The sequence below is a fragment of the Hemicordylus capensis genome, chromosome 5, assembly GCF_027244095.1.
Source record: "Hemicordylus capensis ecotype Gifberg chromosome 5, rHemCap1.1.pri, whole genome shotgun sequence".
Classification (NCBI taxonomy): domain Eukaryota; kingdom Metazoa; phylum Chordata; class Lepidosauria; order Squamata; family Cordylidae; genus Hemicordylus; species Hemicordylus capensis.
The window spans coordinates 129,339,924-129,365,469 of NC_069661.1; the positions used below are offsets into that span (position 1 = coordinate 129,339,924).

Genomic DNA, 25,546 nt, shown 5'->3' on the forward strand with positions numbered 1-25,546 from the left:
GGGGCATCGGGGTGAGGGGACATCCGGCTCCACGGGCGCTCCCATCTCCTCCCATGCAGGCAAGCTTTCTTGGGCAGTGTTGCATGTGGAGGTGATGGACACAGACCACAGGTTGGATGAGTTGTTGGCAATCGTGGACCGACTGGTGGGGACTTGGCTAGCCAGGGAACCAAACCTCTGCCGAGGTTTCATGGTCACTGACAACGCAGCCAACATTAGTAAGGCGGCCAGGCAGGTTCAATTTGTGCACATTGCTTGCGCTGCACACACTTTGAACCTGGTGGTGCAGGATGTGTTTGGGCTTAAGGAGGCAAAATCCAGCGCCAGTAAAGGTTAGGTTTAGTTCCCACCCCAGATCCTGCTGCTTCCATGGCTGCTCTTGTGGACCAGTGCTGCAAGACTGCTGGCCACTTACACCAGAGTGAAAAGGCAAGGCGCCTGCTCAAGGCAAGGCAGATTAAGCTGGGCCTGCCTGAATGTTCCTACCCCGTGGAACTCCACCTTTCTCTTGCTCCAGTGCCTGCAGGAGCAAGAGGGAGCCATTCACCGCCTGGCAAGGCGTAGTGGCTTAGATGCGTGTGATCTATGCACTGCGGACTGGAAGATCATTTCCGAGCTGGTCTTAGTACTCGAGCCATTCTGTGCTGCCACAAACAGCTTGTGTACTGAGGCAGCTATGCTGAGCCGGGCTTTGCCCACCGGTCTTCTCCTCGGGAAGACCATGGGTAATCTCCAGGCCACTCTGACCACTAGGGACGCAATTGCCCTGGCAGGTCAGCTGAGGGCTGGGGTAGTGGAACGGCTCACGACACCCCTGGGTGCATCTGCGACCCAAGGATGAAGGGCAGAGCTGTCCCCCCTCACCAGCTGCCCAGGTGGAGGGACCTCCTGGTCGAGCACGTCAGGCGTGCAGAGCAGAAAAGGCTAGGTGCAGATGATGACCAGGAGGAGGGGGCTGGTGCGCAGCCTGGCAGTGCTCATTCCACCCTCAGCAGCACTGCCACCACCACCACTTCTTCCCAGTCCAGTGGCAGCAACGGAGCAGCCAGTGCCATCTCCGCGTTCCGCCACTCAGTGGTTCATGGAGGGCTTCCTTGGTGTCTTGCCATGGGGACAGGAGGAGCCAGCCCCTCTCTGCAGTCTTGCTGAGCAGTCTGTTCTGCTCTACCTGCAGGAGCCGGCAGAAGGCCAGGAGACGGAGCTGTGCCAGTTGTGGGCAACGCGCTGCCATGTCTGGCCAGACTTGGCAACCATTGCTGGCCGGTTCCTCTCATGCCCACCAACCAGTGTCTCGCGTGAGAGGTTGTTCTCCATGGCCAGGGACATGGTGACCCCTCTACCCTCACGTCTGGATGCTGAGTTGGTCAAGCAGCTGGTCTTCTTGAAGGCCAACCTTCCCCTTCTGGGCTACCCTGAGCTGGCCGTGGAGGGTGAGTGATTCGCATCATCTCCCTATGCAGCGCCTCCCATGCCATGGCAGCTCATCCCGACCAAGATGTGTCACAGCAGATATATAACAGATATATCCAGCAGACACGCACACAGGCACTGCTGCACTGCCAGCCTGAGAATGGTGAGATGGGGCACTGCTGCTGTTCTGGCACTCAGGGCTAGGACAAGTGAGTGCTCCCTACATCAGGAGGGAGGGGTTCTTCCAGATGTTGCTGAGAGTGACTACAACTCCCATTCCCCACTGTTGCAATGGCTGGCCACCATCAAGACTAATAGGGACAATGGGAGTTGTAGTCACTCTCAGCAGCATACGTCTGTGGATCCCTCCCTCTTGCAAGAGCATCCACTTGCTTGGTCCTGAGGGCTGGAAGTCAGAAGCGGCACACCATCCATCACAGAGGCAGGCTGCTGTGTGTGCAGGCACAGGAACACTTCTGGGATGCTATGTCCCACACATGCTTATGTCGAACTACACACACACACGGAGTATATTGTCACAGAGGGTTTGCTTTGTTTCCCTTTAACGTTGGGAACACCACCTACACCACCACTCGCTCTGGGCCACCCCAGTGCCCCCCAAGTGCAGTTATAGGGCTGCTGAAACCCCCATTATTCCCTATGGGGAGAAAGCTTAAAGAGGCGCAAGCTTCAGAAATTCTTTTAAAATCACCTCTTTGCCCAATTCCTTTGAAATCTGGGTGGTAGCAGGCACTCATTGGGGCACTACCACCCGACCCACTCTTCTGCCCCCCCAAACCCCTTTTCTGCCCCAAAGACATACAAACTTCACAAATTCTTTAAAAATCAGCCCTTTGCCCAATTTCTTTGGAATCTAAGTGGTGGCAGACACCCATTGGGGCACTACCACCTGACCCACTGTGGCACTCCTAGGAGGCATCCACAGACAGAAATGGGCACTCTCTGTCCCCATTGTCCCATAGGGTGGATACAGGATACATCAATGACAACAGGAGAGCTTTGCAAAGAACAAGGTTTCCAAAGGTCATGCACATCCACTGTGTCCCACCATCTCCCCCCGTAAAGAAATGCACATGATGTACACACAACAGTGTGAAACAACAATGAAATGCACTGCCCCACGCGCCCCCTCCCAATGCAGGGTAACAGCAGCAGCCAGCGACAAGCAAGCAAGTGTGCTATCGCAGATGCAGCAGACTAGGGCCAACAACAGCATCAAATGTGCCCTGCCCTCCCTCCCCCAAGCATTTTTCATCCACAAGCAAAAGACACAGCAACATCTGTAGCACCCAGCCATAGAAGTGGGCTAAGTAAGGATGCAAAACAACATTCTTCCAGTGGAACAGCGAGGTTTGGCCCCCCTCCCACCTACACAAGTAGAAGAGTGATGATGACAACAATGGCACACAATTTTTTGGTGCATTTCTTTGACATTTCTGCGGCACCAGCACAACCTATTGTAGATGCAAGCAATCTAGTTTGACTAAAAATGATGATGATGCTAGAAGTCACAATATGGCCCAATCTTCATTGCAAAGAAGTCCCCACACAGAGAGAGAAAACCTGTCCTGTGCCCATCCATGAGGTCCCCAAAATACAGGCACAACAAATCATCCAAGGCATTTGAATGGCATAATAGATATATACTTCTAGACTTGAGATTATGTAGTGGGGAAACAAAGTATACCTGTGAATGCATGCTCAATGAAAGGGTTAGTGGGTTTAGGGTTAAAATTTTAGCCATGGCCTCAGAATGCTAAGTGCTCTTTAAGTCTGTCAAAAGACAGACATTTGAGGGCACCAGCATCAAGTTCATCCTTGGCTAAGGTGGGGGGTGGGGGTAGGTGGGTATATGTGTGCTGCTGCTTTAGTCACAGTCCTTCCATGGGTAGGAAAAAGCAAAGCAAATAGGGAATAATGGGGGTTTCAGCAGCCCTGTAACTGCACTTGGGGGGGGCACTGGGGTGGCCCAGAGCGAGTGGTGGTGTAGTGGACATAGGGTGCCAACCACCCCCATACCCACAAGCCCATTGGGTACTGGGTATTGTTGTTTCTGAGGTGTTCTGACTGTAGATTCTCTGGTAGCAAAAGAAAGTGGATTCATTGTTTGTGAATGAATGGTGCCACAGGCACCAACCCATCGCAGAAATGTCAAAGAAAAGCAGCCCTTTACTCAATTCCTTTGAAATATGGGTGGTAGCGTCCTTGCACCCATTGAGCACTACCACCCACCACACTCCACTCTTGGCCATCCCGGTGCCACCAACATGGAGCTATAAGTTTGCTGGAATCCCCATTATTCCCTATGCAAAAAATCTTAAAGATGTGTAAACTTCAAAAATGCTTTAAAAATCACCCCCTTGCCCAATTTCTTTGAAATTTGGGTGGTAGCTTCCACCCATTGGGCACTACTCCCCCCCTTTTGGCCCTGGGACCCTTTTTTTATCTGAATTGATTTGGATTTGGAAAATTTGGGTCCAACTCGAATCTGGGGTGATTCGGGGGTGTGTGTGTGTCAGATTCAGACCCAAAACAAATCGGGGGTGTTTCAATTTGGGTCCAAATCAAAACAAAAAAATCGATTAGTGCACACCACTACCTCCTACTTCTATTCCCGATTGTTTTGATCAAGTCTAGAACAAACAGCTTTGTTCAAAACCTGGACTAGATGGGGATAAGTTCCTGAAGCTTCTGAGATGCACAGAGGCCTAGTCTGGCTTGGGACATCTCCAAACTATTGTGGATCTAAGCAGACAGTGGTGTGACCCTGTTCTGAAACCAGTCTGCCTCATCCTGAATCCAGCCCAGGCTTTGGTTTTGGTGGAATTTAATTCTAATCATACTAGAAATTTGGAATATTTTTTTTTCCGTTCTGAAATCAGCAATCCAAACCACAGAGAACAAATGTTACATTAATCTGCAAGAATAACTATCTGGTTTGGTAAGAAGCTTACTTTTTTGTCTTTTGGACTTAGCTGGCTCATTAACATGTTCATATTGTCAGAATTCCACTCCCAGGTACGGCTAGTAAAATATTCTAAAAGTGTCATATTCTTTTCCAAGCGACTGAAGATTTTCATCATCCTGAAAGATAGAAAGGAGACATCTGAAATGGATGATTCAAAATGCTTCATAATAATGTAAGAATATGCCACCCTCCAAGGGGCTGGACACTTCAGATCAGTGGCCTGGCCATCACTCCAGTCATGTTTAAGCTTGTACTCAAAACAAATTTTGAAAATTATTGTCAGAAGTAGAGAGTACAGTGTAAGCATAGCCAAAATGGCATTGTAAGTTGACCACTGATGCCAAAATTTGAAAAAAGTAAGTTAATACAAGAATTTACGTTGTTGCTTATTAAATCAAAGTATATGTCAGCACATATGTGAAATTTTTTTGAACTATACTTATGGCCCTAATGAATAAATCACTAGCAGTTCATAAAAATTAGGATGAATATAGCTTTTTAAGTATCCTAAGATGATATATATCCTCTGTAACCTGGTACAACCTTCCCCCCTTCACAATGCCAACATTTCCCCCCACACTGTCATCTCTTAATATTTGTTCGAACAGGTTACACGCATCCTTAATTTAAAAAAAAAAAAAGCCCCACGCCACTTCTTCACAGTTCAGAATTTAGCAACTGCAGGAAAGGCAACTCATACAATGAGACGGATGTTCTTGTGTATGCTAGAAGGGCATTCTCCTGCAGTGGATACAGCAGTGAAGCTTCGCCTTACCTTGGCTTCCTTCCAGTTAGCCTCAGATACAAATCATAGAGAAAGGCTGGGGCCTTGTGACTGACAGCTGTCCAATACTGGTACATCAAATAGTTTGAGGTCATGTTAGCACAAGGTATTCGGAAGGCTTTCTCCAGGGGGTTCCTTTTGTATGTGGATATGACGTGATATTCTGTAAGATAATGGAGAATGGATGTTTTCATCAAGAGTCGGTATGTTGAGCACATGCTTGCAGAAGCATATAGATATGCCTAAATAGTGGTAAGACATTACAGGAGGCATGCTGAAATGGCTGGAATTAAATGTTTTGCACAGTCAGAAATCCTACTGGAAGGGGAGGGAGACCTCTTTCAACCTTATGAACTATACTCATTGTTCACAAAAACAAAAGGGCAGCATTGTTATTAAGGATTCAAAATACAGAGCTAGCCATCTGATTAGTCCAGCTATTGTACAGATTTCTCTTAAATTTACATACTGAATGAGATGTTCCTCTGTTTTGGCTTGTCTCGAACAGGACATGATGCCAGGAAGGGGATGGGTTAGACATTCCTGACTTTTCTTACTCTTTCGTGTTCTAAGCATACATAATGCTAGATGTTTCATTAGAACACCTTTTTGGATGGGGTTTTGTTTAACAATCAAACAACACTCGTGGTGGGAATGGCTAATCAGGATTGGAACCAGGATACATGGGGAGGCAATACTGAACCCTTCCTGATGCCCCCCTATTGCTATTAAGTGCAGGAGGGAAAGGTCTCTCTGAAGCAGGGGTTGCAAAATGGGGCCCCTGAAATATATATATTTTTTTACTTAACCCATGAGCATTCCCACAAAGTTTTAATTTACAGGAAAAAGTCTCTTTTGCTTAGGGTAGAGAAAATGTGTACAAACGTTAAGAGATATGTAACATTTTAAAGCCTAGTTCTAACAAGCACCAAATGATGGTCAATCTATATCTGGCCTGTATCTACATGTGCAGCTGCCATTACTGAATTTCCATTCAATTAATTCCTTGCACATTTAAAAAAACAACAAACCTAGCATGTCAGGGTGAAAGACAGATATAATCCTTCTCCATAAAAATCTAATTTTCTATGTGGAGCATCGGACATGGAGAAAAAAAGCATGAACCTTTCCCCCCGCACTTTGCCTGCAGTCTGAAGCTGAGGTGGTATCTATCTGTCAGTTTAGAAAGCTCGGCCTTAAAGTGTAGCATCTCTCTTTTTGATTTGTATGAAAGAAGTAGGTAAATGTAATTATTTGTCTTCAATTTTATGCCTAAGCACATGTGCTATGCGATTGTGAAGCTTGTGCTACACCAGTGAAGCTTGTATTGAAATCAATACAAATAGGATTTATTTTTTGTTTTTCTGGTCATACAACTCCTCAGAGACATATTATATTCTGCTATCACAAATGAAAATAAAACAATCTGGAATTAGCAGAGCTAGTAGTGCTGTTGTTAAGACACCAAAGATAAATCAGAATCAGAAACACTTTATTTCGGTCATCAACCAGTACAAAAGCACATCATAACGTCATTAAAAAGCAGTATGGGATTTACAGAAAATACTGTATAACCGATCTTGGCCATGAGTACAATGGTTTGTACTCATACCGTTAAAATTGGACAGCAATAGATCAAGATAAAATTCATCTGAGTGGCTAGGAAAAGACTTCAAAAAGGTGAAATAAGATTTAACTGGATATCCCTGTAAAGGTCGCAGTATAGAATAACATGTGTGGTGATAATAGCACCTGAGCCACAAGGGTGTAGGCGCGAAGAATATGGGATCCCCTTGAATTTCCCCTCAAGTACAGCAGTCAGTAGCACATTAAGTCATGCAAGGAATAATGCACGTCTAAATTTATGGAATGTTATATTGCTTAAGTAATCTGCGGGTTTCAAATTAAAAAGCTGATTATCTATAAACAAGCCTTTTGGTATTTTGGAAGCTTCAACTTGTAATTCAGTGTCAAGGATACATTGTTTAATGATCTTCGTGGCTTGATCAAGTCCCAACCTGATAGGTTCTTCCGGTGGGAGCCCGTAAAGTTGTAATTTTGTTGAAACCATCCGCTTCCATTTTGAGTTAAATGAATCGACCAGTGTGAGAGGGGCCAGGCCCACTTGGGAGGACCTCAGTTTTAACCAAAATAAAAAAAATACATCGCCAGTTGCCCGATTCCAATGTAAAGACACCTACTTCCCACCTAATGGTGGCATTTGAGACACAGCTAGGCACCTGAAGTATGGATCTGAGGAATTTCGTTTGTACAGCCTCCACAGGTGAGAAGTTGTCAAAGGGGCCCAATTGGGTACCATACATGAGCTGTAGATAGACTTTGGCCAAAAAAAGTTTAATGGCAGTGGGAATATAAGAAGCACCCCTTGTAAAATGAAAGGAGCTAACTGAATTAGCTAATTGTTGGGCATACTGTGTTATAATTTTAAATGGGCCAGGCAACCACCAGAAGTATGAAAAACCACGCCAAGGTATTTGAAGGTTTTAACTTGCTCTATCATGTGGTCATTCATTTGCCACCTATAAAGCTTAGGATGTTTGGCAAAAACCAGTACTTTCATTTTCTGCTAATTTACCTCAATGGCCTCATCCACACAATAAGAAGGTGAGTGCCCATCTAAGCCCAATAGGGGTGTGAGACAAAAGAACCATATCGTCAGTACACAATAGGATTGAAATGTGCCTGTATGCCAATTTAGGAGGGTGGATGGAAAGGACATTCATGTGGGCCACTACTGAATTGATGTAAATATTGAACAAGTCCAGGGCCAAAATACACCCATTTCACACCTCTGTAAGTTGGTATTTCAGCAAAGAAATGGTCCTGCACATTACAGCGAACCCTCAGGCAAGTATTTTTGTGTAACTTATAAATCAGTAATAGGAGGCGCTTGTCAACAGATAGGCCTTCAATTTTAGCCATAATCGATCCCTAGAGATAGAATCAAAAGCTGATTTCAGAACTATGAATGCAGCGTATAGGGCAGAACGAGGGTTACAGGTGTATTTCTCAGCTAAATGTTGAAGTATGAGTGCTTGCTCTATTGTAGAGCACCCCTCACGAAACCTGCCTGTTTGGGGGCCAGGATGTTATGAGCATCTATCTAATCAGCCAATTTCAACAAAAGATGTTTCTCATATAATTTACTGATAATGCTCAAGAGAATAATAGGATGGTAATTGGCTGGATCTTCTCTTCTCCCTTTTTTAATAAATAGGAATAATCATGGCAACTCCCCAATCATGCAAGACTTTGACAGTGTTATCAATGAATGAGGAGTGTTATCAATGAATGAGGATTTACATCAATGAAGAGGCAAAAATCAGAACCCACCAGTCTAGATTGGAGCGTATAATCTCGATAATGATATAATCGTTCCCAGGGGACCAATGGTAAACAAATACTTTTGGATGGGACAGTACTGCCAGTGGTACATGAGATGGTGTTGGGGTGTGTGAGTGAACTTTAACTCTTGCAAACTGGCTCTCCACCACAACAATATATTGTTGCTTTTATTGTAAGCTGCGTTGAGCAGCAATGTGCTGGAAGGATGGGATAGAAACGTTTTCAATAAAACAACAACAATTAATACATCTTTAGTCTCAGGCTGTTTTGTTCCTCATGACCCCTTATTATTTTTACTGATGTATCTAAAGAAGAATCAGTCAAGGCTTTAACCAAATTATGCCAGCAAATTTGGAGAATGACACAGTGGTCAACAGATTGGGTCAGTCTACACAGCCATAGCCATACCCATTCCAAAGAAAGGAGACTTAATGGATTGTGCAAACCACAGCACAATATCCTTAATTTCACATGCTTGCAAAATAATGCTCAGGGTCATTCAACACAGATTAGAGCCCTACATGGAAAGGGAAATGCCGGATGTTCAAGCTGGTTTCAGAAAAGGCTGAGGAACAAGAGACATCATTGCTGATGCACGCTGGATAATTGAGAAAGCCAAAGAATACCAGAAAGAAGTCAATATGTGCTTTATTGACTACAGAAAAACCTTCGATCGCGTCGATCATGTCAAGTTGTGGACTACCCTTGGGAAAATGGGTGTCCCAGAACATCTCATTGTTCTCATGAGAAACCTATACACAGGACAGGAAGCCACAGTTCAGATGGAACATGGTGAAACAGACTGGTTCCAGATCGGCAAAGGAGTAAGACAAGGCTGTATACTTTCTCCTTATTTATTCAACTTATATGCTGAACATATACTGAGAGAAGCTGGATTGGAAGAAGATGAGCGTGGTTTTAAGGTTGGAGGAAAAAATCAATATCATGCGCTACGCGCATGACACCACTCTGATAGCTGAGAATGCGAATGATCTGCAAGCTCTTGGAATGAAAGTCAAGGAGCACAGTGAAAAGATGGGACTATGACTAAATGTAAAGAAGACTAAACTAATGACAATGGGGTACAGCAACCAGCCTCAGAATTGATAATGAAGACACTGAAGTGGTGGATAGCTTCTGCCTTTTAGGATCGACCATCAACAGTAAAGGATCCAGCAGTCAAGAGAGAATCTATGTGGTCACTAAGAGTCGACACCGACTTGACAGCATTTAATCAATCAATCAATGTAAAGACTATGAAATTAGAAGAATGCAGATTAATCACACAATGAGCCCTTTCTCGTGACCAATGAGTAAGGGCAATAGGGTTTGCAGGAAAGAAGCCCTGAAGAGCTTTCCTCCCTGTAGACGAGCAGTTCCCCTTCCTTGGGCCTATAAATGCTCGGGCTGCCTGCAGCCCAAGCATTCATAGAGCCGGGAGGCTAGAGTGCCCGGCAGTGGGGAAATCTCTCAATCCATCCAACCATGCTCCTCATGCGGTGCGTGGTGGAATTTCTGGAGGCTCAGCTGCGTTTTGCCAGCCTTCAGATGGCCACACCACTCAGTGCAGCATGGCTTGTGTGGGTGTGTGATCAGTGCTGCCGAAGACGATGTCCAGATCATCTGGGGAAGAAGTAGGTGTGATGCTGTCTTCCCCCTGCCCTCCTGAGCCCCACACAATTAGTTCGTGTGAAGGACCTTAAAGTGTCTTAAAATCTGAGCTCTAAACATCAAGTCAATGCGTTCAGAAAGGTTCTAATGCAGTACTTAACCCTGCTCCCTACCACAAATTACCAGCCTGCTTAAAAACTTTCTATTGCCTGCTTTAAAACTTCCAAGAGGCTTTGGAGGGAGGAACTCACCATTGCTGGTAGTGTCAGCAGGTCCCTGTTCACCCCCTTCTTTAACCCTCTAACACTCTGCCTCTGTGAGCAGTGGCAGCTTCAGTAGTGCTTGAAGTGCTGATGATGTTCCCTGTCAGTCACCATCTCTTTTTCTCAGTCAGGAAATGATTGCCCATCATGTTGTAAGAAAAAAACAGGAGCCAGCTGCTGCAAACCCGAACAGGTCTTCAAGTGCTTCTAAAGCTTAGGGTTGCCATATTCTGGCTTTCCAAATCCGTGTGCCTAATTTGCATAATATGTATATTGGCTTGAAAATCATTTTTGAGCGGAATAGCGACTGCATATTTTGCTCCATAACTGCTTCTACAAGGGCTAGAGCTTAGCTTTCCCCCTTTTCTCTTTTAAAATGAAAGCTGAAATCCAGGCGAATCTGGGTGGGCCAAGCAATCTGGTGAGATGCTTAAAATCCAGATGAAACCTGGAATTTTGGGGGGCATGGCAACTCTACTAAAGCTGCTGCTGCTGTCCACAGAGGCATAGCATTTAAAAAAGTTTAAGAGAAAAGGTCTCTGAAAAAATAATCTCTGATCACCGGTGAGTGCTTAAAGAGAAGGTTGCTCTGGTGGCAAACTGTATAAGGGACAAAGTCACTCTGCAGAGAGTGCAATGGCATCAGTGTTAGCTGTGATTCATTGTACTGAGTAACCACGTGATGAGAAAACAAGCAATGTACATGCTCATGTGTGTGTCTGCCCCTAGAATAGAGTGACAGTTTGCAAACGAGTTGCCTTCATTCCCCTGTACAAGCAATGCTACAGAGAAACTCTATATCACTAAAGGATGTGGGCCCTACCTTACAATGCTACTCCCAAAACAGCCTGTACTTGCATTCATGCAAGTTTACACTAGCTTCCTTGGGTCCCCAAACTCCATGTAAAGGGGGAACTCACAACTCCCCATAACATACAGTATGGGTCTTCATCCTTGCCTTGGGCATCAAGGGATTCAGAGCCCAGAGGCTTCAACCCACAACCTCCTTAAAGTAATCTTCTTACATTTCAGTAGCCTTAGCTCCACAGACTTTGGTGTCAGTTGAATGCAAATCAGTCAGGTTAAGTGATTTATGGGCTCCACTGCTGAACTAACTTGTTTTTCCTCTGCCCCCCCTGCTGATACACTCAGAATGAACAACTGCTTTTGAAAGCACAGTGCTGATTTTGACAGCATAGGCTGCACCCCATCCACACAAAATTCCTGCTGACCTCAATAAGTGCTTTGTGCATAACGTGCAGCAAGGGAAAGAGATCTGCAGAGTGAAGCAGAGAAAATTCTGCCTGCAGTCAATTTACAGAAGCTGTATCTAAGCTTGTCTCATGTATTAGGAGGCAAGTGACTAACTCTTGAACGACAAAAGAACAACAAGCTATCAGAAGATGATAACTCAGGCCACAGATACAAAGTTTGGTCACTCTTATCAGCTTTTTTCACAAGAAAACTACATGCTAGAAGCTAAAGTGGTGTGTGGAGGAAAGATTAAGCCACTGATATAGCAGAATGGTACTTAACACTCAGGAGAAATGGATGGTAGCTTTGATTCTGCTAGTACAGAATAACTGGAGATGCTAGACAATGTGGTAGGCAGAAAAGGATGTACTTTCAGAGACTTACTAAGTTATAATGTTTTCAGAACTTTCAGGTCCCATAAAGGTAAAAGACCAAAGTCCTGCAAACCTTTACAGTGTACAGTCTTTCCTTTCTTTCCCAAATTTCTGAGGGGAAAAAATTGTAATTAGCACAGAAGAAAATGATAACAAGAAATTCTGAAAGATATATGCCGGCCCCCATCCCCTGGTGCCGGTGAGAATTCAGCTGCTATGCGTGTATGTGCTTTTGAAAATGCCAATCCTCATTTGGGCAAGGTGGGAGCGATACTTAATTGTGGGCTATTTGCTAATTATCTGGTTACTTTTGATGGGGAGTGGCAACACTTTTTTTTCTGTGCTAATTACAAAAGATGTCATTTTGCTCAAGGTATCTTTACCGTGGGTGGCAAAAAGGAGAGGGAGGGAAGGGAGAAGGAAGCGCCTTGCCATGGGATGCCCCAAAATGTTCTTGAAGAAGACTTTTGGGCATTTTAAACTTGGAAGCAGGTTGAAAAGATATCATATGTCTTCCAAGGAGGGAAGGGAGAGAACTCTAGACATCATCCCGTGATCTCCTGAGAGGAAGGCTGGGATAAAAGGCTTTAGGTACAAGAATCTCCCCCCAACCCCCGGAATGTATGTGTTTGCATGGTACGATGGTTCTTTGAAATAGGAAAGGAATAAAGAACTTCTCAACGTCTGCTGAGGGGATGCCTGAATGGCAATTCTGCGTCCCAAATGGCCCGTGTCTAAGGACTAGGATTCAGATGGTATACGAGTCTAGTGGCTGGCGATCAAATCAATTGGCTCGGAAATTTGGGAAAGAAAGGATTATATTCTCTTTCTCTCTCTCTCTAGTCCATTCAAAGAGCCTGCCTGCCTCCATTCTCAGGGCTCTGCATTTCGGTTGATGCAGCAGGCTGGTGGTTGTTTGGTGCTCAGTCTGTTTCTTTAGCTTGAGATTGTGAGACTTGCAGGTAAAGCAGCTTCAAAAGCACAGGCGGTGGGAAATAATATATGCTTTTCTTAAATCGATGAGACTTACTTCTGAACAAAAGTGCCTAGAATGAGCTGCACACAATTCATTTCACTGAACTATATTTCAATAGGTGTCAGATGGAGGCAGCGGGGGGGGGGGGAGCCTGCGATCCTTTAACCACTTTTCTCAAAATCGTGTGCCCCAAGGAAACAACTTAGCAACATTGACTAGGAGGAAGACTCCACTGATCTCAGAGGTCATTACGGGCTTGATAGTGGGGGATGAGATGGGGAGGAGGCGGCGGCAATGGGTATTAGGCTGACCAAGGCAAAAGGAGGCGGGCGACGGGGGTCGGGGGGGGGAGAAAGCAAAGGAGAATGGGCGAAAGGACAGAGAATGAACTGGGGCTCTTGTGATAGGCATAGGGGCTGGGAGGGGGGAGAGCAGTCATGGCGTCGGCGGAGCAATGGAGAAAGGATGGGAAGAACAAGGCAGCGATGGGCAATGGAGGCGGCGGCGAGCATCACACTGACCAAGGCAGAAGGAGGCTTGAGAGTGGGGATGAGAAAGAGATGGTAGCAACTTAGCAAGCTGACCAGCCCCAGAAGATTCTCGGACTAAAAAGGGACAACCTTCCTGTGCAATCTAAAAAGGAGAATTTGTTCGTTTGCAAAATCTGCAGGAAAGAGGGGAGGGAGTGGTCTGGGGATCCCCTCTCTGCCGTTTGACATCTTGTTTCCTCAACCGGATGCAGAGTAATCGGACCTGTCACTTTCATTCAAGTCAAGTGCTGCTTCCTCCCACCCCCACCTCAAGGCTGCAAGCTCCTACCGGGACAAGCCCCCGTGAGGAGCGAGTTTACTGCTAAGGATTGGTTCTCTAAACTCCGTCTTCCATGGAGCAGCGGGCACTATTTGGAGAAGTACTATAGTACTACTATTTCATGCCATGCCACTCAAGAGTAGAGTCAGAGAGGCCAATTGCGCAGGTGCGGTGGAGCCCAAAATGGCCGCTGTGCCGAAGTTTGAAAGCCTGAACGGGCCACAGGCACTGAGAATGAAGGCCGGCAGGGGTAGGGGGAACCTCCGTGCACCCCCTGCCACCCCAAGGAACACCCCCATAGGGGAGAAGGTAAAAAAAATGTTTTTAAATTTAAAAAATAGATAAATAAATTTGCGAACCCCCGCCAGACCGGACCGAACTGGAGGGGGTTCGAGGGGTGCCTGATCGAACTGGCCCGGTCAGGTTCGAGTCCGGTCCAGACTCGAACCGAACCAGGACAGCCGGTTCCATGCACACCCCTAACTGAGGTTCTAGAAAGTTGTGGAGAGGCTTTGCACAGGCACAGAAAATAACTACACAGAGTAGATGAAGAAGAAGAATGGAATACTGATATGATATGAGCACTGTTCATAAAGCTGATGAGAAGGGGAAAGGCTGGAAATACATTGTTTCAGAGAGCTGGATGTGGTTTGCAACAGGGATCAGTGATCACAGTGTGAACACTCATCATATCTTTATTATTATTTCTGGTAAATAGCTTCCCTACTTGCATGGTCAGAAGCCACAGTGGGAGAAAAGAAATGGAGGGCAAAATTCTCTCAAGCTTCTTTCAGTTTTCCAAACCCCTGCTAACTGGGCAAAGAGGCACCTTTTACCATGGCGATTCTCTTTATTTAGCAGGGGGAGAGTAACTGGCCTTATCCACCCCCAGCACAGGACCTCCAGTGACTGTTGCTGGTGTCTATCTTGTGTTTCTTTTTAGAATGTGAGCCCTTTGGGGACAGGGATCCATCTTATTTATTTATTGTTTCTCTGGGTAAACCGCCCTGAGGAATTTTTGGAAGGGCGGTATAGAAATTGAATCAATAATAATAATAATAATAATAATAATAATAATAATAGCACACACTGAAGTTAAAAGAACAATTGGAAGTGAATACATCAGGAGAGTTAGAAAAATCCTCAAGTCCAAACTCAATGGTGGGAACACCATACAAGCCATAAACACCTGGGCTATACCTGTTATCAGATACACTGCAGGAATAATAGACTGGACCCAGGCAGAGCTAGAGATGCTGGATCATAAGACCAGGAAAATCATGACCATCAATCATGCTCTGCACCCCCGCAGTGATGTCGATAGGCTATACCTCCCTTGCAGCTCAGGTGGAAGAGGAATGCTGCAAGTCCATCAAACAGTAGAGGAGGAGAAAAGAGCCCTTGAAGAATATATCAAGGACAGTGAAGAAGATGCACTTAAAATGGTCAATAACCTGAAACTATTCAACACCAATGAAAGAAAGCAGGCCTACAAGAAAGAACAAGTCAAGAACCGAGCAGAAAAATGGAGAAATAAGCCCCTGCATGGTCAATATTTGCACAATATAAGTGGAAAATCAGACATCACCAAGACCTGGCAATGGCTTAAGAATGGTTACTTGAAGAAAGAAACAGAGGGTTTAATACTGGCTGCGCAAGAACAGGCACTAAGAACAAATGCAATAAGAGCCAAAGTCGAAAAGTCCACAACAAACAGCAAGTGCCGCCTTTGTAAAGAAGCAGATGAAACCGTGGACCACCTAATCAGCTGTTGTAAAAAGATCGCACAGACTGACTACAAACAAAGGCATGACATGGTAGCAGGGATGATACACTGGAACATCTGCAAAAAATACAAGCTACCTGTAGCCAAGAATTGGTGGGACCATAACATTGAAAAAGTTGAAGAAAATGAAGATGTAAAAATATTATGGGACTTCTGACTACAAACAGACAAACATCTGCCACACAATACACCAGATATAGCTGTAGTCGAGAAGAAAGAAAAACAAGTCAGAATAATCGACATAGCAATACCAGGGGATAGCAGAATAGAAGGAAAAGAAATAGAAAAAATCACCAAATACAAAGATCTACAAATTGAAATTGAAAGGCTGTGGCAGAAAAAGACCAAAATAATCCCAGTGTTAATTGGCGCCCTGGGTGCAGTTCCAAAAGACCTTGAAGAGCACCTCAATACCATAGGGGCCACAGAAATCACCATCAGCCAATTACAAAAAGCAGCTTTACTGGGAACAGCCTATATTCTGCAACAATATCTATAACAATTGACAATAAAATTCAGCCATCCCAGGTCCTTGGGAAGGACTCGATGTCTGGATAAAACAAACCAGTCAATAACACATGTCTGACTGTGTAAACAAGAAATAATAATATATACGTATGAAGTAACTACAATTTTCATTAACAAAACCAGAAAGATTTGAGTTGAACTGCCTATCATCAACCTACTTCTAGAATGATGTTTTTGTTTTTATTTTGTACATCCAGGCATGAAAGAAAGTTAGAAATGTGCCACTCAAAGAAACGAAACAAAACAAAAACTCCAACCTCTCTTGAAAATGGCATTTTTTAGCAGTTAATTGCATACAAAGGGGAAGGAATTTAATTCGAGAACTGCCTGGGAAAAACCTGCCTCATAGCAAATTCTACTGTTTCAGCATTTTTGTTACAAAAAGCTTGAATTCATACTATTATTTCTGGGAACCACCTTTCAAATATTGCGTAACAAGTGTTCTTTCAAATCTTCGGCTGGCATCCAGAGCAATGGAGCACTTGCAGAACAAGCAAATTTGCAGTAGTGCATTAAGTTAGCGTAGTTGCATTAAAAATAAGATTTGTGCGAGAGCCCGATTGCATTATGATGCCCTTGCACAGAAGTTCCCATCCCCTCTCTGTATGTATGGGTTTCTTTGCATCTCCTAATAATTATCTACAAATTCCTTCTGCACTCATCATACCAGCACTTAGTAAGCACTAGATCCATTTGCATTGTTTCATACATGACATGGCAGCAAATCTGGGTTTGCCACCTCTGTTCCTCAAAATTACACTGCAGCCAATTCCAGCTGCTTTAAAACAAACCTGTATGATACATTGCCTAAAAATAACACTTGTCCCATTTTCTCATGCATATGCTACATTTTTTTGTTGTAGATGTAAAACATCTTACTGGTTAACTAATGGAATGGGATGGTGGGAGACCTATGTTAGAATGTGAACTGCTGCTGATTTCCTCTAAAATGGCAGGGGGAGGACTGCAAAGCACAGAAGTGGTGCTGAATCCTTTCCTCGGCCTCCACTATTCCTCTTGAAACCACTTCCCTCCACTGTTTTCCTCCCGGAGTGCCCTAAACTGGAAGGCAGTCAGGAGAAAAACTGCTGGGGAAGACTGCCTTCCTCTACCAGAGAAGAGCCCTCAAGGCAACCCAAATAAAATTACTCTAAAAGACAATAAAACCAATTTAAAACCATTCAAATCAACCAAACAACAGTAGAGGAACTATAAAAATTAGTGAGCAGTAAAAATAACTCTGTAACATAAAGGCTATTTTAAAAGAATCTTGTGGCACATTAAAACCTAACAGATCTATTGTGACATAAACTTTCCTGGACTTGGGTGGACTTCGTGTTATCCTCAGTCAGTAGGCAAACACGCCCCCCCCCCCGCCCACCAACACACACACACGACCGGAAATAATAGTACTGTGAACTGTACTGTAGGCTAAAAGGCCATAAATGCAAGAGGTACAGTAAGTCTGACGTTAGTTAAAATACATGCAAGCCAACAGGATAAGAAAATATCAATATTAGTACAGTGACTATTCACAATACACAAACTGGTAATCATACAGTTTTCCTTGCTTTGTTACATTAATTCAGTTTAACAGTAAGGTTCAAGCTGATATGCTGATCCTTTGAATTTTCTTTGCTTTCCTAATTTTAACTCTGTTTTTATTTTTAACCAAAAATGCCAGTTTTTGGTTTAAAATAATGCCATTGAATATGCAGGTAACAAATATACAGAAAACTTGCTTTTGCTGGCAAACACAACTGTGTAATTTTTTAGTTTAAGATAATAGTGAAGTTCTAGAACTGATGATTTGATGTAAATAGTAATGTTCCTGAGTTCAAAACCTTGTAATACTATTTGCTTTGCCAAACTGGGATTTAATATTTTGAACAAAAAAGTAGTACAAACAACTTTAGTTGTTCTGATAGCCAAACTCTAATCAAAAGGGGGAAAAGTTATTAGTTATTAGAGGTATAACAGATATACCTCCTTAGGAAAAGGGTTCCTAAAGTATCATAACAACAAGCCCAATGTATAAATTGTTCTCATCCAACTAAATAAATTTATTTTTTGATAATTTCATCAAAGGTTTACTGCTGTGACCCACAATAGGATGCTGGTGGAGGTACTGGGAAGAACAGAGCCTTTGGAATGGTGCTGGATAGAAATCACATAAATACATAATAATTAAATTCTGATCATGCCAGAGGAATCCATCTGAAAACTAAGAGTTTTCCTGGCGTATTTAAAATTGGCCCGATCCACATAGATGCTACTTCACCCAAATTGGTAACCATACAGAGAGGTACCCAAGTGATCTGGTATTCTAGTGGCCACCATTCTACAAAGCCGGCTTACTACACGTCCTAACCTCCTTCAACATGTATACTGTGAACCAAGCTGGCTCTACCCACTTTCTGCACTGTGGAGATGGCACCTCTAGCACAGCACACAGCAGAGCCTGTGCAGTTGTTAGGAGTGATGCAAACATGTATTTCACTCATGCCACAACATTTCTGAATGAAGAGGAAAGACACCTCCTTGCCTTCATTGGTCCTGCATTACCCACAGTGGGAATGTGAATCTTGAGCTGTGGCTGCAGCAAGCAAACGTTTAGGATTAGAATGGTGCAGTCGGCCACGTCTGGAATCTGGTACCATTTTCTTGGTGTCTCCTATGCGGTAAAAACTTACCCATCTCTCCCCAGCAAAATGGGTTGATGCCACCTGTTGTACAATTGTAAATCAGCATTGAACTGGGCCTGAAAAGTAAGGGGAGGAAGAAAGACCATTTTAAATGCAGAACAAAATCCACATGGAGTCTTATTTAATTTATAATGGCTATCTCAGTGTTTCCTAAACTTCTGATAGCCCAGGTATGCTTCTTTTCTAAATCAAAACTACAATTACACTTCACTCTTATAGCCAAAAGGTTAATCCATCCTCAGAGAACTCACTCCCTGAGACTATTCCCACGACTGGCCAAAAGCGGGCTAAGGGAGCCCAGCCCGCTTTTGGGCGATTGTGTGCTGCAACGGGAGTTGTGTGGCTCCCGGCAGCTAGCCACATTAAACCCCCTCCCCTTAAATGAGGTTAATGGAGCAATCACTCTGTTACAGCAGTCACACAGCCACTGCCAAGCAACACTTCCATGTGGCAGGGTTGTCTGCAACTATCGTATAGGTAAACTATTTGCTATAGCGACCTGCCCTCTGGTGTGAAGAGTTCTCTATGTGTCAGGATGAATCAGGACTTCAACTGGGAGCCTCCTAAGTCACATACTGATGGCCTTTTTGGTAAGTGCCAAAAGGAGGAGGAAAGGGCAGCACGACCCTCCCAGGCCCCAGTAAGGCTCCACCTCAGAGGCAGCCCACTGATTACTGCTGATCTGACCTGGCAATAATACTTCTAGGTCAGGCCTGCATTTTTGCCTGGACAACAGCCAGGTCCTGGCTGTGCTCATGTGATGCCCTAGTCTTAATTCAAGTGTCTCTACCTGTGCTTTCTCTAGTCTTACAGTCTGCCAGCTCCTCTGCCTGATGCTTCTTGCATTCTCATTTCTTGCATTCTCACTTTCATTTCTATAGTTCCTTTCCACTGGATGTATCAGTGGTCAGCCTATGGCCTTCAGCTGAATCTGCCTCTAGACTGACAATTCTGTCCATCTTCCCTGACTCCAGTTTCCAGCATGCCAGGATTTATACCTTCAGGTTTTGTGCTTGGCTGTGTATGAAGCCGGTCAGCACAGTAAGAGAGTGGCACACATCACAGCTGTTTCTTTACTGAACTCACATGGCTGCCATAATGTCCAAAACATCCCTTGGATGATATAGATTCTGGTAATGATGTATTTAGTATTTAACCGTGTTTCCATAACCGGTTTCTCCTCCAAGTACTCTAACATAGTTATGCACCATACAGGTCTAAGAAGCTACTCTGGAGAAATGTAAGAGGCACTTGCCCAGGGCATGACTTAGGGAAATGGTGGAGAGCTGCATGATAGAAAGCTGACTTCCCAAACAGATAGAGACTTTAGGAGGTGCTGTCTTAAACACAGAGGTGTGTTTCTGGCCTATAAGGAATGTGTAGATTCGATAGTTTTCACACAACAGCATAATTAGGAGATGATAAGCTGTGCCTGCTAATAGTAGCCATTCTTTGTAGCTCATATATGCACAGGAAAACTCTGCAAGAGATATCTGGAAGTCTTACTTTGGGCTTTGCACCTTACCAGTAGGGACTACTGCAGCTAAACTGAGACACGCCCCCCCCCTTCTTACGGTTCGATCCCACTGAATTCTACGGGCCTTATTTCCAAGTAAGTGTGTATAGCAATGCAGCCTCAGGCATGTTTTTCCAGAGTTACAGAGAAACTTACTTCCAAATAAGCAAGCATAAGATTCAGCTACTCATCTGCTACATGTATGGTTGTGCCATTGTGCCCTAGCAGATGCAGCACTTGGGAAGCAATAAAATATGTTGCTTGTCCTAGTCTGGCACTCTGACCATTGCTTATGCAAGCAAGCAAAGATTGTGCCCACCAAAAATGGGATCTTGGTAGTGAAGTCTTCCACTGTCTGAAAAGTACTTCTTGCTTTTAAGTTCAGACGGGCATTTCAGCTAGTAAGTGATAATTTAGGTTAAGAGACCACCCCTTTTTATCTAAAAACAGAAGGAAAAACAGGGAAAGCTATCTTTTAAAATACAAAGCTATTTGCACATTAGTTTCCTAGGCTCCAGAGATCTGCAAGGAAAATAAGTCACTTCATTGACATAGTTAAAGCCAGAGGCAGGGACTAGTATGCGCTTGAACAAACTATAGTCCACAGCATAGTTGCAACCCCACTCATTAGAAAAGAGGGAATTGGAGGGTGGAGATTACTGCTCATTATATTGATTGGAAGTGACAAACTGCATTAACTCCTTTGAGAAAGTGAGGACATGGAGAGTTTAATCCCTACAGTCTATCAGGGCTGCTAGAAGGGAACAGCACAGTTCAGCAATGTGGATATGAGCATACAACAACAATGTTCTATGCCAGATCCTCTATGTTCTTAACCCATGGAGTAGTCAGAGGTTCTTAACCTGGTGTTCATGGGTTTGTGGGATAGGTTAAGGTGGTCCATGGAAAATCTTTGCTGCACTACATTTAATTTGCTTCCTGGTGAGTCAGAATAAATTTATTGAAAATAAATATTCTGAGCACGTACTTCCCCCCTCTATTTTTTACTGGAATGTTATGAAAATATTATGATTGTATTCTCTCGATGAGAACAATTGGTGAGTCCCACCCGCTCCTGCAGAGTGTGTCATGAGAACCTGGAATTTCCAGGCTATCCCGTTTATTTATTTATTTATTTATTTAACATATTTTTATACCGCCCAAAACCCAAGTTCTCTGGGTGGTTTACAAAACAATAAAAACAACCAATAAAAAGATTGACACATTTCAAAAATTAAAATTTAAAAAGTTAAAACTATTAAAACACAATTAAAACAATATCTAATTAAAAGCCTAGGTGAACAAATGTGTCTTGACTGCCCTTTTTAAAGGTTGTAAGAGATGGGGAGGCTCTTATTTCAGCAGGAAGTGTGTTCCGAAGCCTCGGGGCAGCAATGGAGAAGGCCCATCCCTGAGTAGCCACCAGATGAGCCGGTGGCATCTGCAGACGGACCACAGTTAAATCGCTATGGTTAAGCAGCATTTAACCGTGATAGATAACCAGGATTGGTTATCTGAGTTAAATCATTTATTTATTTATTTATTTGATTGATTGATTGATTGATTGATATAATAAATGCTGATTAACTGCAGCCGTTTAACCAGGATTGCCTGGAAATCCTGGGTTATTATGACACACTGCATGGGAGCACATGAGGCTCGCCAGTCATGATCAACTCTTTAAACGCAATCATTCTCATTGTGAGAATGTGGCCTCTATAAATGGGGTGGCGATCAATGGGTAATACCTGAGAATTGGGGTGGGGATGCAAAAGTGCAAAAAGGTTAAGAACCCCTCCTGTATGTGGTAACTTTCTTTTCTTATCTCCTGACCACTAATCCCCAAACTATGTACATCAGTGTGTCTTAAAAACTCCTGTGAACTCACTCACAAAACAGGCTGTTTGCTACCTCAGCATGATTCATGCTCTGGATGTGCCTCTGTCCAAGCAGTCTCCACTAGGTGTAGGTAATTCATTGCATAGGGTGTGGCTCAAACATCCCATCACTCCTGATGTCAAGATGTAGCAGAATTATCCAGAAAAGGCTTCCTTTGCATCACTATATGAGTCACTTCTCTGTGTGTGCCTCTCTCCAAGCAGGAGGCCGACCCAGAATAGTGATTCATGCAAAAACATATCATCCGAGGAGGGATATTCTGACACACCTTCAAGCTTTTTTCAGTGTACAAATGAAGTACCCCTCCAATTTCCTTCAGAAAATAATTGTGCCTCAGCTATCAGAAGTTTGGGTGGGTAACATTGCTTAAGAGTGAGGTGAGAAACTCCTGTCCACACTGGAACATTTCCTAATTGGCCATTTAGCATTTTCTGTCCCAGTCGGGCTAAGCTGAAAGAAGAAGGGTGGCATCTTGAAAAATCCTCACAACCCTAAATGTTATAACTTGAGAACAGAGGTGCACCTGGGTGATTTTGGAGCCTGGACGTAAAGGCCTTTGGAGGCCCCCCTTCCCCTGCAAATTAAGTATCATCATGCTCTGCTTGGTGACTGCACCATCTGGGACAGACTAAAGAGGATTTGGGGGCCTCCAGGGGCTGTGGAGGCCCTGGACATTGGCCCCGAAGTTCAGGGGTAAGAGCGCCTCTGCTTGAGAAGCAGTTGTAAATGAAAGAGTGCAGTCATACCTGTGGACTGCTGTGTACCAGCCAGCAGCAAGGGTGATATTGATAGCAACATCTACTGGAACAATATCTGCTACTGCATCCAGATTGCATTTTACCGTCCGTATAATACCCTTTCCAGCCTGTATGGTGGAGAAAAAGTTAGCATTTCATTGGCCCAATGTCAAAGAAACTGAAACAGAATTCAGATTCTGCAATAATCGAGAACAACTTTGGTCAAGCTTTGATCATAACCTTGTAATGATTGGTGGACTCCCCTTGGATAACATCAACAAAAATTAACTTTTTGAGATTTCCTAAATATTTTTTCAATATTCCTGTGGAAAGCCCTGAAATGGGTGAAGCATGCCCAGCATTTACCTTGAAAAGGGGGAAGGGATAACTGGCAACAAGACAGACTCACTAGAGACCAGGAGAGACTTGAAAGACTTCTCCTGTTTTTAGTAAGCTCTCTCTATCACCAGTATCCCCTCCTCAAAGGTAAGGGGATGGTAGTGATGGGGCATGGGCTGAACCTCATTTTGAGCTGCATCTGAATTTGAAGGGGTCAGGGGCACAGTGGGGTAAGGATTTTTGAACTGAGGGTGAGTTCAGATTTGAACTTCCTCAATTGGGAATTCATCCCCATCAATATTACTTTATGGTTTGTCCAGAGCGTTCACCTGTCATAAAATCCTGGTTAGCTCTCTACATAGCAAATAGATTTAAAAAATCATTTTCCTTCCAACAAACTCCATTCCTTCTCTACACCAAACCCACATGGAAAGCCACTTCTGCAATTATTTGAAAAGTAGTTGGGACTCAGAAATCTATGCATATGCCCTAAAATAAATTTCTGGCTTCTTATCCCAGTATCTAAACTAATTAGTCCAGTCTTACAGTTTGCGGTTTTTTCCAATGTTTTATGGCATGTCATTTTGGGAATGGGCCATACTGCTTTGCAAACAGATCAGATCAGAGTGCAAGGGAAAGAATGCAGAGGTTGCATTCTGCCCCTGTGGCTAGTATCTGTAATGCTAGTATGTCCACAGGGGGTTATGGTTCCTTGGGCAAGGATTAAGGACGTGATCTCTATTTTTATTTTAAAGAAAGCTTTGTTGCTTGCTAGGATGGACACCCAGTGGTGGGCACTCAAGGCAGGCAGAGAGTGGCACCCAGCTAGCTGTTCAGCAGGCATGGAGTAGGGAGAGGGTGTCCATCTTTGCTTCCCATGGTGTCCTCTAAGATACAAGAGGTGGTTCATAGCTGCATCAAGCATCATTGAAAAACCTGATTTTTCTATTATTGATGAATGCATTATTTAAATAGGCTAGCAGAGCTGCCCTTGTAACTTCAGAATGCATTTGTTCTCCACTTTTGTAGCTGGTCTCTGCTTTACTTGCGGCTTATATAGATTTATTGACTGTTACATGCATAGCCTGTGCTTCCTCCAAGAAGCTCAGAGTGGTGCACATGGTTAAATTTATCCTCCCAACAGCCCTATGAGGAAGGTTATGCTAAGAGATGTCCCAGAGTCACCCAGTGAGTTTCATGGCTGAATGGGGATTTGACATTGGATTTCCCCAGTCTAGTCCAGCACACTCTGGCTCAGAGTCCTTTCTTTCTTTCTTCTTCTTGTTGTTATTTATTATTATTAGTATTCATTTCTGAACTAATCAGGCAGACAGAGCTGCCCTGGTGACTTCAGAATGTATTTAATCTCCATAAAAGCAGCCTTTTTGAACTGGTCTGTGCTTTATTTGTGGCTTATACACTTCTTTTCCTCTGTGGGTTTGATCCTGCCTTGGGACCTTTTGCATGCAAGGCCTGTGCTCTAGCACTGAGTTATGGCTCCCCCCCTTCTTATACTCAAAAAGTTTATACTTGTAACTATACATACCGCAATAAGAAAACCACTTGTTCCATTGAAATTGTCAATCCACCCCTGAAAAGAAAAATGGAAAATAAATGCGGCTGGGGTTTGCTTTGCTTTGCTTGAGATTATGCATAGCTGATTTCAGCCTGCAAACTGGTGCAACCCACAAGCAGGTCAATGGAGTCTAGTGTGGAATGTTGCTGCCCCCAAATACCAAGGTTATGGAGAAAAATGTTGAAAATGGGCATTTAATGCAAATGGCTCAGCTGGGAAGTAGCTTGCCTAGGGAGCAAGAGGTTGCTGGTTTGAATCCCCACTGGTATGTTTCCCAGACTATCGGAAACACCTATATCGGGCAGTAGTGATATCAGGAAATGCTGAAAGGCATCATCTCATACTGCACGGGAGACAGCAATGGTAAACCTCTCCTATATTCTACCAAAGAAAACCTCATGGCTCTGTGGTCACCAGGAGTCGATACCGACTCGACGGCACAACTTTACCTTTAAAGGCTAACAAACAAAAAAGAATTTAAGTTAATCTCAAAGTGCTGATTCTCTTGGAGCAATTGCCCCTATTCAGGTTTTTGGGGAGATAAACAACAGGGGAAGATCATCACCTTCATGCCCTGCGTTGGTCACTGCTGAAAACAGAATGCTGGATTAGACAAACCTTAG

General features: G+C 43.9%; 1 protein-coding gene across 7 annotated transcripts in view; it reads right to left on the bottom strand.

Moving 5' to 3' along the window:
* Positions 1-25,546, bottom strand: part of FAR2 (fatty acyl-CoA reductase 2) — a 181,466-nt gene that overhangs the window by 11,555 nt on the left and 144,365 nt on the right. For all 7 annotated transcript variants that reach the window (XR_008309155.1, XM_053258243.1, XM_053258242.1 and 4 more), the window contains 5 exons: positions 24,894-24,938; positions 23,018-23,136; positions 18,845-18,912; positions 5,175-5,346; positions 4,386-4,515 (listed from right to left, as the gene is read on the bottom strand). Coding sequence is in view for 6 of the 7 variants with exons in the window: in XM_053258243.1 (XP_053114218.1) it covers positions 4,386-4,515; positions 5,175-5,346; positions 18,845-18,912; positions 23,018-23,136; positions 24,894-24,938 (534 nt within the window). In the remaining variant the exon portion in view is untranslated. The remainder of the gene's footprint in view (positions 1-4,385; positions 4,516-5,174; positions 5,347-18,844; positions 18,913-23,017; positions 23,137-24,893; positions 24,939-25,546) is intronic.